The following is a 12,678-nucleotide window of genomic DNA, read 5'->3' on the forward strand; positions in this document are numbered from 1 at the left end:
AGAAGACCATCGACGTGACCTCGTCGGTGCAGAAGGCCACCGAGGAGATTCTGATCCAATCTGCCGCACATTTGTACCAACATCACCGCATTCCTGCCTGGGACCTTCCTCTCACCTTACTATATGATACACATTTAATATTGTAATTTTTTTGGTGAAAAATAAAGAATTTTAGTTAGAAAAGATAATGTATTCTTTCCTCCCCCCCCCCGGACATAAATATTCGATAGTACAATTAGATTAACATTTTCGAAAATTTTTTAGCCGTCTGGCTCAACGTTGAGTTGTACTACTGAATTTCGTGCCACCTCTATACTCATAATGGTCTCCTAATACAAATCTCGATTTTTTCGAAGCTTTCGAAAATTTTCGACCGTCTGGCTTGTCGTTGAGTTGTACTACTGAATTTCGTGCCACCTCCTTCGATATCATATTCTCCTAATACAAAACTCAATTTTCGACGTTTCCCGAAAATTTTCGAAAACTGAACTTTGTATTAGGAGAATATGATATGCGAGGAGGTGGCACGAAATTCAGTAGTGCAACTCAACGCCGAGCCAGACGCCCGAAAATTTTCGAGAACCTCGAAAATCGACTTTTGTATTATTAGAACATGATAACTGAAAAGGTGGCACTTCAGTAGTGCAATTCAACGTCAACTCGGGCGGTCGAAAATTTCTGAAAAATTTTGTATTTATATTAGCAGAGTTCTATTTTCAAAGTTTTCGAAATATTTTTGGCGCTTCTGGATTTGTAGATACCTACTAGATTTTTCCATAACTTCTGCAGGGTGGGAAATAAGAACACTTTAAGTTGTTATAAAAATAGTCTTTACTTATTACCATCACATTACAATTTTAAATGTATAGATATAATGTAGGAAAAATTGCATAAAAATTTCTATAATTAATTTGTCGCTTAACAAGATACAACACGTTCCACAACTCAACATACGCTTGTCGTGACGGAAGTCGCAGAGTACAAGGCTAGTCGTGATCTGACGACAATGTAGAACCCAGACGTAGACTATCAATGTTATCTTTGGATAGATAGATGAATTCTTTTCCCTTAGGCTCTGTAACAGAAAGAACAATTCGTTTAAATTTATTCAATCAACCATCAAACAATAAATCCGTGTAATAAAAAACTAATATATAATATATAATAGATTAGAATATACAATAGAAAATTAATCATTCAAGTTGAATGTAAAATCAAAATTAATTTATACTAAAATTAAATAAACTTTATTTCAAGAGGAAATTATCGCGGGAAGGCAAGCATTCAAGAAAAAATTTAAATCGTTGAAAAATAAATACTTTACTTGAACACCGAATTAATTTCAAATGTTCAGAACGAAAGATTCTGTAGACTTCCCCGAATACAGTGATATGCAATATTAATATTGGATATCACTGCTGTATCTTTCGCTGTAAAGAACAATTCAATATCTTTTATAATAAAAACACAATATTTCTTTAAAGTTGAAAAACGTTTTTTTGCAGTCGTGTTTCTCAAAAACTATGCGTCTAGGAGAAAAATTAAGGGCAGATTAAGAAAAACTGTATAAGTACCACCCAACAGTAATTGTGGAACAAATTTGGTGTTGGACACTGTAATCGATATGGTTCTGTGACTATTTGCCTTCTCACCGACGAAAATCTCCTCAGTCGCCTTCTGCACCAACGAGATCACGTCGATGGCCTTCTGTTTCTTACTCCAGCCAGAATACATCCTAGAGGGCGTAAGAAAACACCGACAGCCTGCCAGCCCCTGTACTATTCAGCGGGACCAGTAAGCGGACGCGAACGGGCGCGGGGATAACGTGGAACTTACAGTGATCTGAAATACCACATCGCTAAAAGTTCTACCACCGACGAGATACTCGTCAAGTAGAAGAAGAATGATATAGTATAGAATGCTCACATTACCCATTCTGTAATTGCCTTATAATACTATCACCGACGAAATACTATCTCGTCTCTTTACCTAAATAGAACCAGACGATATATGACATTGTTCACGCCCGGGGCGAACCAGCTTGAATAATACATATATTTTGTTCTGAAGGAAGGTGAAATTGCAAAATGTTATGGAAGACACACAATAGGTACAGGAATAGAGTTTATTGAAAATCAACATATTTATTAAATGTGCAGCTATTAGCTCGATATTATCCTTTATTCATAAGACACTAGAAGGTCTTACAAATAAAGGATAATACCGATTGCCCAGGTCTCACCACGAGGAGGTTGCTGCACAAGAGACTCGAAAGGGAGTCAGAACGAATGCAATATTCCTTCTGGCTCCCATTCTTACAACGACGGACTTATACTAAATTACGCAAGTATGTCGAGTAATTATCGCGGGGCAAAAGGTGTGAATCGGAGAAGAAGTCTCCGATCCACGTGGGATCAAAGGCGAATCAGGCAGAAGGCTCTGATTCTTTCAAAGTGAGAAACAAGAGCGAACCAGAGCAGAAGGCTATGGTTCCGTGACGATTTGCCTTCTCACCGACGAGGATCTACTTAGTAGCCTTCTGCACCGATGATGGCCTTCTGATCTCCATTCAGAATATATCCTGAAGGGCGTAAGAGAACACCGAAATATTCGGGTGACACGATCTCCCATAAGGCTGGCAGTCGGTAGAATCTCGTATCTCGTCGGTGCCCGAGCGTGAGCCCTCTCATTTCCTCTCTGTTAATAGTATCTCGTCGGTGACTAAGGCATTTTCTACAGAGTCGGTAATTCAGAACCGTCGGCAGAAAAAAGCACTGCATGCAATGTCTGTGGGGATCTTAAATGTGTAGTGAGGACTTGCTGCGTCCTCTTCTCGTGGATCACACATTTTTGTGCGTCTGAATTTTTGAACGATTGAGAGCACAAATTAGAGATATAGGATCGTACTCTGTGATAGGGACATAATGGTTCTGAAAAGAATATGAAAACATTTAAAATTATCGATAATCCCTGTCCGTAAGTTTGGACAAAATTCATTCATATTTAAGGGGGTGCTTGGTATCAATTTTATAATGTATTCTCGTAGAAATGTTTGAGCGTTGGAGACCTTAAGTTAAAGATGGAGTATTTTGTAATTGGTGAATTTTGGTTAAAAGATAAATACGAAATTACATATGTTAAAAAATCGATAATCTGGAGCTCGGATAACATTCATTCGAATTTAAGGGGATGTTTGGTGTCGATTTTAGAATGTATTCTCGTGAAAACTTGTCACGTTCAAGAGCTTAAATTGAAGATAGAGGTTTGCATTTTACGATAGGCTCTTCTGAGGAAGATTCGAAATCATACATGCGAAAGTTTATATAATTTTCGACCGTTCTACTGATACCGTTAATAAACGCTCTAGCACTTTTTCTCGCGTTTATTTTGTATAGAACTAATATCTTGCCTAACTGAACTGGACATCGAGCAAAAAGGAATTCGTTATGCTTATAACGAAGTTGGACGTAACGTACACTTCAGGAACTATGTTTGCACTCTCTTTGGGAGGAAGAAGTGTAACAATTCATCGATAAATACCCTTTATTCAATCGGAGTAACATTTATACTTACTTAAAGCATGTCATTGAACTTATAATATTCGTACAACTTTATCAACGGCAACAATAATAATCGTAATAATGACGCGAACATAACGGCAATAGTGGTAATAATGACAATAATAGCAATAATATCATCAGAATGGTAACCTCGAGAAAATCGGACAGTCCGAACGCGACACATATATCTTCATACACCCGTTCTCCTCGACGTTCGCGTTTTACACATTGTTGAGCAAAGAAACAGATCTAATCACAGTGATAATGGCAATTAGAGAATCGTAATGAATAATGACAATGACAAGAATAATGATAACGTCGAGATTAATCGTAATCGCCGGCCGACTATCGCTATACTTTAATTTATTAATACCCTCACTACACGGTGTTTGGTTAAAGTATATTCCTCGCTCCTCCCACACGGTATCTTTGATCGCGTCTGTTTTTTCGACAGACAACTAATTGATTCGCCGAACTCCCACACCCACGAGTCGAACACCTTTTTCCCAATTCACCAAACCCATCCCTATATACAACTGTCACGCTCTAATCACTGCGACGAAATGATCTCAGTCTGCAAAATAAGAAGCACTGCTCGCCGCGACGTTACTCTATATCTTCGCCTCGTTGAGTCGTGTCGCCACGTCGTCGTATCAACGTTTTTCATTGTTTCTCCACGCGAAATTACTACCATGTTTAATTACTTTTGTTTCGTATACTTGTCGATACCAGTAAAACGAACCCGAAAACCATTCTCAAACCCGATTCACATACCGTTCTGAACTTATCGTAAACCGTAACGGCCTGTTCCTCCAGTACGGTCCATGTCAAAGCGTCAAAGAGGCAGAAGATATTCTCTCTTAGGATAGGCAATGCGTCGATATTTACACTCAGTCCCTCGTGTATTTTACAATTCATTAAAAAAGACGAAATAATCACGGGACACGTAAAGAGATCAACGGAAAATCGTAACAACCCGGCGCAGACGCAGCCAAGATACGTATATCACTGCTGCGTCGCGACGATACAAATCCTCTCAACGGAAAGACGAAAAAAACTATTGCACGCAACGAACGAGTACCCGCTGTCCTCCGATCGATCGATCCGCGACGATTACGAGAATCAATTTCATAGATGGTTCCCCTGCGATCGTCGAGCTCGCCGATCCTTAAACTAGTAGATTTACATCAATCGCAGACACGAAACCTGTCACTACCGATCACACAAACTATCTTTGCTACATACAGATGGTCATACGTTTTGTATCGTCTGGTGTATAATATTCTACCGGACAGTGTGAACATTCAGAATATCGATCTGATCGGCACTGATCGGACAGGTTCCCGTGCGATTCATAGAAATCTGCTTCTGGAAATTCGATAAATCCGCCACACCGAGATAACGCGAACGATCTCGAACTCGAGACACGCTCCAGAGTCTCTACGATCGATCCGTCGCGCAGCTTCAATCGGCGATCCCATCCACCGATCCATCGTATAATATTCGTATCGTTCCCCCCCCCTTTTTTCTGCGACCGTATGTACACCCCCTATGGACAATGTGTTCGTATGCACCGTTCGTAGTCTCGTTGATAATATAAATGCGTCGGTATACTCGTCGCTATATATCCTATATCAGACAGTAGTAAGAGTAGTGGTAGCAATAATAATGATTGGATTAATCCTAGAAACGATCTTGGTGGTTGTAACAGTGACAATAGTAGTAATAATAGTATCTAGCGGTAATGAGTACGCAATAATTCATAATCAAGTAGCCGTCGGTTTAGCAGAAGCAGCGTTTTGTTCAGCGGGTTCTTCCATATCGTCCTCAGTTTTCTCCTTAGTTTTCTTCTTTGTCATTTCATCTTTGTTTTTGCGTTTTCTCTCGTTTTAACGTTAGTCGCTTAACGGTTACGTAAAACAGTTATACATTGTTTTTCTTGGTATGAGCGATACGATTCGATATACATCTAAGCTAAATCCATCCGTTGTCTCCGGCCATACTGTGTCCATTGTATGTGTGTGTCTAAAGTTTTTTTACATATCTTAGAGATGAGATGATCACATCAACACGTTTCTTAAATGATAGAAATATGGGATCCTCTTTCTCTCTCACACATACTCTCTCTCTCACACACACACTTTCTATCTTTCTCTCTCGCTCTCTCTCTCTCTCTCTCTCGTTCACGCGCGTTTTATTTACATGATGACTGCGCGGCGATCGGCGCCGCCGGCCTTAATACTTACGTGGTATAAGTTCGTTATGTACAAAAGATATCGCTATGAGTTACGAGTCCGTGCGCGATCGGTCGCCCCGACTGATTGATCACCGTCGGTGGCTGCATTTTAGATACCGTTGTAACATTTACTAACAGTCTATACAGTCGTCGGCGTGCGCTCACCGACCGACGACACTCGGATCACCCGATAATTCGTAAAAACATTGTCTTCTATCGATTATCTCCCTTTGCGTGCGGGAAGCACAATAACGTGCCACCCACTGACCGGAAGTCCTTGGTACCGGAAAGAAGAGGACTCTCCTTTCCATCGCGACCGATTACCAATTCCCGACATTTTACGTTCACGTTCAACGCCACAGAGTTCGTTCGAAGATTGGCAATCTCGCGGTTCCATACCGTCCCAGCTAAACGGTATGTGTATTCATTGTTCGTCACAACGATCGGTCACTACGCGAAACGCGTCCGAGACCCGTTGTAACCGATCATCGAGCTTTAAGGATGGTCTCAGATGGGTGTCGGTAGGACCGTGAAATCCTGAAGGGCGGTCTTCACCGTCTCGTATATTGGCCTGTTCGACTCGTCCGCGCAATAACCGTCGGCGGTACACAGCGTCTGTAGCTTCGTCAGGTAACTGTCGAAGTTCTCGTGGCCCATCTTTTCCTGCGGTCCGCCCGGGGCGTTCGGTATTCGCACGTGCTCCAACAGCGTGATCATGTTATCGCGCAGCGACTGGAAGTACTCGTTCACGTTGGTGTTTCGCGTGGAGATCGCCGTTGTTTCCTACAGAGAACAAAAGCCCTAATTTAAAACGACGTCGCGCAATCTGTACCGGCGACTGGTACGTGGACACTCTACCTTCGCTGTCGCAGAAAGCTGAATGTCCATCGAATAAGAAATCCCGACTTCGAAATCTTCATTCATAAATCATCGATTCAACATTTTACTACAGTGGATGATTAAATTGTTAGAGCCACATAGATCAACAATTTTGCATTAAAACACATCAATTGTTGAATGGAGTACTTGTTGTTGATCTCCTATGATATATTAATATTTTCTCAAGATACGGCTTTAATAATTTCTCAGTCTGTAGTTAGGCAATAAGGGGTGGAAGCACGAAACTGTTTTTGATTTTGAGTTAACAATTCCTGAAGATTTTGAAGTTCCTCGGATTCAGCGTGTTTTCTGCATTGTTAGTCACCGGAAGTGTTGGTGTCTCCGGTATCGTCGCACGGTAATAATCGATTACCGACTGAGCAAAACCGTACTGACCTTTTCACCTTGCTTCAGCTGATTCTCCATGGCGGTGATATCGGAGCGCAAGCGCAACATCTGCGATTCGACCCGAGCGTTCTCTCTCTGGAGCTCCGTAATCTCGGCCTCCAGTGTGTAGAGATCCTCGCCCTGACCACTGGCGGTACCGCTACCACTCGTGTTACCCTGACCCGTACCCACCGCACCCCCGTGAGCCGGACCACTGGTGTCCACTCCTGAATACAGGACATACATCGTCCACTTTTAACAGACTGTCTGTCTCTTTCGGACATGTCGTTTTCTCTACTTCCAACAGTTTCCTCTACGACCACGTGTCCGTCGTGATACATTACGTTCGATTACAGAGATTTATACCATGATCATTACAATGACCGTCGAGGACATTCGTTGTCAAGGGAAACCGTCGGAAGACCAGCCTTCAACCCAATCACGACTCGAAGCTCGTTAGGCTCTGTCCACGGCAGTGGCTCGATGTTACAGAGAAATGTATAATATACGATCACGGTACTTAACAGGTGTGCGGGAATCGTAATGGAGGGTGTCCCACGGAAAAGGGTTGCATCTTTTAAATGGTTTGAATTGCGAGGTGAATCTGTACAATCGGAAACTGGATATGATTCCTGACGCTCTATCGTCGCTATCTTGTTCGATAACTTCTGCATTCGTGTCGAATGGAGTCTCATATCTTTCCCGAGTAATTCTACTTAACGTCACAATATACCGTGTGTGTCTCTTGAACGATATTCGGAAGATTTGATGAAACTGAAAGGCATTATGGTACTTTCCGTGATGTACAATGTGAGCAATAGTGTCTCGGGAAGGGAGATATGAGTTTCCAATTGCAGAAAATGTGCACGAGGATTGTTGCGACTGCATGCATGCGCGTAAACAAATGATAGTGAATATATAGGAAGCTAGAGCATCAGAAACCATCCAATCTTGGCTTTTTCTATCGATGAGGGTGAAACCTTTTCAAAGACAAAGCTCGTCCCTAGTTCTGTGTGACACCTTGCAGATACACAATAAGATGCGAGAATGTGGCGAGCATGTAAGTAGCGCCGGGAAAGCTTCGGACAGCGATTTGGGTTGGCCCGGTCGAGAGAAACGTTTATATACGTATAAATATATACATATAATATAATATATAATATTTTCGGAAAAGAATTGTTTCGAATGGTTCGCTATTCATGATCGTGTTTGCCAGGCAAGTATACTACTGTAATTGGTCCCAAGTCGCTACATTAGGATTTGTCTGAAATATGGGATCGGTACGGTTTCTTCTGCTAATAGTTCGTGCTTGACGTGATACAGAGACAAGTCTGAGGAGTTTTTCTTTTGTTCTTTTGCTCTTTTTACAAGATCTTTTTTCCTCATGAACCGTCATCGACAGGCGCACGAACCTGACAGGAGTGCCGCAGGAGCAGAGAATGATCGGGAACGATGTTAGGGTGTTTGAGGTAGCGTGAGGTGCCATCATACCAGATAGAAGAAAAAAATGGGAGACACCGAGTGCTGGCCTTTCGCCTAGAATCATTTTCATAGACTTATCTTGTCACGAAATACATGTATCTTTCTTTTCGGTTGCCATTGTCAGGCTTTAGTAGGACTAGAAAGAAGGAACCAGCGGCTGCTCGTCAACACTCGGTTGTCATCTCGTTAAAGAAAAAATTACTGGTGTGTGGATTCTTGTATGTAACACCGAAAACACATAGAAAACAAATGGCGAGTACGTCAGTCCCTTACCTTCAAATGTAAATGTTCTCCTCAAAGGTATATGGCAGGAAAGGAGCTGATCGTGATCCCAGAATAAATCAGAATATATTATTTTTCATTAATATGACATACGGTTGCTTTTCGTTCTGTTTTCGTTTGGCTTTACATTCTTTCGTTTCTCTTGCACATAATAATCATTGTGGGAGAGGTGGGCTCTAGGAGGAGAGAGAGAGAGAAGGGCGAAGGTAGGTAGGTAGGTAAAGGGTAGAATTCATAACCGGAGGAGGCAATAGTGAGCACAAGTGGATTTCGGGTACGTTCAGTTCAGGTGTATCTCTCTCAGGGGGAACAAGTCTTTCCTCTTAGTATCCGGTGACGCGGACACGTCACCTGGACACTGACTTCTTATCGAAAAAACGGGGAAGCGAGAACTGAACGTGACACTCAATAAGTAAAGAACGACAACAGAAGTAACTGAATATATATATACAGGTAGATAGAAGTGGGGGCTGGGAGCAGGGAGGAGGTTACTCTTGTTGGTATGACAGCACATCATTGCGTGAAGAGTAGAGTATGGCATAGCACGGGATCAAAGTCGGGGGTCATTTATGCACAAAGTTTACAAATAAAGGTCCATAATTTTCTCACGGTTTCGTCGTCGACACTCGTCCAAACATTTCGGCGAGCTTCACGCGCTCGTCTTTCCATTCGTTCGGACATGTCAGTCGTCAATTTGTTGCGTGCACGCGTTTGGACAAGTGCGACGCGGAAGCATAGAAAAGAATAAAAGGCAAACTTCGGATGACCATGCCTACTAGATATATAACACGGGTGTCCCGTCTACTTTCGTAGGCAAATCAATCGTCAAAGAATCCGCGCTGTTGGCGCCGTCACTCGGCGTGAATGGAGTCCTCGATCCGCGTGCATGAGCTCGGTAATCGGACAACAACATAATTCTCATCGACGACTCGCTTCACGCAGAGTCGGCCCATCAACATTATCACTCCCATCTCTCGATCATCAGCGGTCGGGCATCGATAATCGGTCACATCGATCATCACGTCAGAAGCAGCTTGATCCTCACCGGGGATTCCTTTGCTGTACATGGTCGACATGTCGTCGAACTTCGGCTTCTTCGCTCCGTAACCGGCTAGAGGACAACCGGACAGGGACCTGTGGGTCGAGAACGAGCCGTTTATGTGCCCCATCCCGTCACAGCCTGGTGTTGGACAATTAACACCCTCAAACTTCATCGCCGTTGCTGCAGCTACTGCTGCTTTGTGCTGCTCCACGGTGCCCCCTGACTCCAACAGTCGCGATTTATTCCTGTTCGCGATCGGGCAGCCGGACGCGCTGCAACAAGAGTCCTCAATGTTAGCATAATCAGGCCTGTATCCGCTGTGTCGCGTCTTTTCGTCGCCAAACTTAAGGAAGAACCCAAACCTTTCTCTCGAAACTGCTTCCCGTTCCTTGATTTTATCGCGTAACGATTGATCGATAGCCCAACATAAATTTTTGAAGACTTCATTGGATTTTAAATTGTAATTGCGTCGAGTGTTTTGTTATAATCTTTCGTATCGTCTAAATTATTTTATCGCGCAGAACAGTTGAAAGCGAAGGAGAAATACAAAGTTTTCGCTCGGAGTTGTTGTTCCTCGTTCGAATCTGATGGCAGCCCTAATTTCCAAAGACTTCGTTGACTCGTTTTATTAGTTATGCTAAATTCTTCTGATTGTCTTTATTTGATTCAAGTAATTTTATTCTTTGTTGAACAAGCAAAAACGAAGTAAGAATGTCAATTTTGCTGTCATATTTGTCCATAGTTCTATATAAATTTCTAAAGACTATAATTTTTGCTTTCACTTTACAAATATATGTATCAATGCACTAGAACAAATGGACATCGAGTGAGATTTCAAACTTCTCTGTAAATATTGTTTATTTTTATAAATTGAGGATATTTCATTTTAATTTCAGCTTCTATCGTATTAAATGCTTGAAACATTCCGCTACCCGGTCGGGACAATTGTTTCGCAAACGAAAATAAGTTTGACGATGTTTACTCGAAAGTTTGCTACTGTAACGAAGCGTACTTGAAGCTTGTTCAAACGTGCTCAGACTACGGAAGTGTTTGCAATCAAGGGAAATTTCGAAATTCAGAGAAATAAGTCTAAGAAAGCGGACGAACGAAGGAAAGGTTTTATTACGGTAGAAATATAGAAGTCATTGTATGATTCGTTTTGGAAATGCTAGAAGGCCGAGAGCGAGACGACGCGACGCGACAGTTCGCGAATCGAATTTCAGCGAATTTTGTTCTTCGTTTCCGCGTCTTGAATACAATTAGAAATGTTCCGTAGATGTTCGCGGAAGAAAATGACAGAAAGTCTTACCTGCGATGGGACAAGAATTTGCCAGTAGCATGGCCAGACCCGTCGCAACCAGGGATTGGACATCTGTAGTCCGAAAAGCCAACACCACCATTACCAACACCATACAATCCATCCACACAGAGAGCGAGCATGAAATGAGCGGAAACCGCTAGTTATTAGTCAGCGTCTTCGTCTTTGCGCGCTTGGGAAATGGACGGGGTTAAAGGGATATACGCGGAAAGGGTTGGTATAGCTTCCCTTTTCGGCCTGCTGGCGGATCTTAGTACGTGCAATGTGGTCAGGAAGATAACCACGTAGCTACGTGCAACGTGCGAACACGGTGAAAGCGCAAATTGAGATCGCGATTACGAGCAATACAACAAGTTGCAGAGTTTGCAAGAGACTGGTATCTCCCTCGATTAATTCTACGGCTGTCTGCCGATAAGATCCGAGTCAATTGCGCTGATTTCGGATAAGCTCGAGAATTTTGTCGGCGACAGTTACCTACAGCGGTTTCAAAATTAGTAGAGATCGGCTGAGAAAGCAGCGAGGATTATAGGGGATCGTTTCATTTGGAGAAAGAAAGAGACAGAGAGAGAGAGAGAGAGAGAGAAACAGTGTGTGTCTGTGAGAGAGAGAGAAAACAATGCTGATCACGAAGACAGACCTTAGAGGTTCAGAGTCCTGTCCATCCCGCGGCTTGCTCTTTGGTTTATTGGCCCGAGGACATCCGGATAAACTCCTGTGGGAGGAATAGTTCCCGGTCACGTGTCCAGATCCGTCGCAGCCTGGCGTCGGGCACTTCAGCTCCTGGGAGTGTGCCTGGATCTGCGAACGATCGGCCCGCGGACAACCGGACAGGCTGTAAACGAAACAAAAAGGCTGCTGTTCAAACTCGTTCAAATTATACCATGACGATTCTGCGCTACTCGTCGTGCTTCCCGATGAAAATCTCTCGATCGTCGTGCGATCGCGTTCGATGATACCGATCAGTAGCGCACTAATCCCCATGGTCAGAGCCACGAACGCACACCTCAGATACATCCAACGATGGCTTCAGCAACACATCGCATGCAAGTTACGCGACGTTGCCAAGAAGTCTCGGGTACTTACGGCCGGCCTCCGGGCGTCGAAGAGGATCTCGATGGATCTGTTAGAATCCCGTTTCGTCGGTCGCGAAAATGTCGCTATTAACCCTCGCGCGCTCCTCAAAAATAATTACACAAGAAATTCCAGGGTCGCCCGTTATTGCTTTGTAGGTGTCCCATTTTTTAAGATGTAGACTATCATAATGAACGTTTTGCCGTGTCTAGGTATGGGTGAATTTTGCTGCTGAGGAGTGTACGAGGGTCGTGGAGAATTTAGCACACCGAGATCGTCTAACTTAGGCTGCTGAAATCATCGGATGGCAGCCTACTACACAGTATTTTCTTGGACGACTTGCCTTGCGTCCAGTTCGAACAAAGACATTGGAGAAAGGCTCGAGACTCGACGATTTTCCGTCTGTTTCGAGCAACGCGAA

General features: G+C 43.1%; 1 protein-coding gene across 9 annotated transcripts in view; it reads right to left on the bottom strand.

Moving 5' to 3' along the window:
• Positions 1–3,525: 3,525 nt before the first annotated feature.
• Positions 3,526–12,678, bottom strand: part of LOC143207473 (uncharacterized) — a 398,430-nt gene continuing 389,277 nt past the window's right edge. For all 9 annotated transcript variants that reach the window (XM_076420989.1, XM_076420988.1, XM_076420987.1 and 6 more), the window contains 5 exons: positions 11,824–12,018; positions 11,178–11,240; positions 9,872–10,140; positions 7,072–7,289; positions 3,526–6,579 (listed from right to left, as the gene is read on the bottom strand). In XM_076420989.1, the coding sequence (XP_076277104.1) occupies positions 6,304–6,579; positions 7,072–7,289; positions 9,872–10,140; positions 11,178–11,240; positions 11,824–12,018 (1,021 nt within the window). In that variant the 3' untranslated portion in view covers positions 3,526–6,303. The remainder of the gene's footprint in view (positions 6,580–7,071; positions 7,290–9,871; positions 10,141–11,177; positions 11,241–11,823; positions 12,019–12,678) is intronic.

The sequence above is a fragment of the Lasioglossum baleicum genome, chromosome 3 (genome assembly GCF_051020765.1).
Source record: "Lasioglossum baleicum chromosome 3, iyLasBale1, whole genome shotgun sequence".
NCBI lineage: Eukaryota > Metazoa > Arthropoda > Insecta > Hymenoptera > Halictidae > Lasioglossum > Lasioglossum baleicum.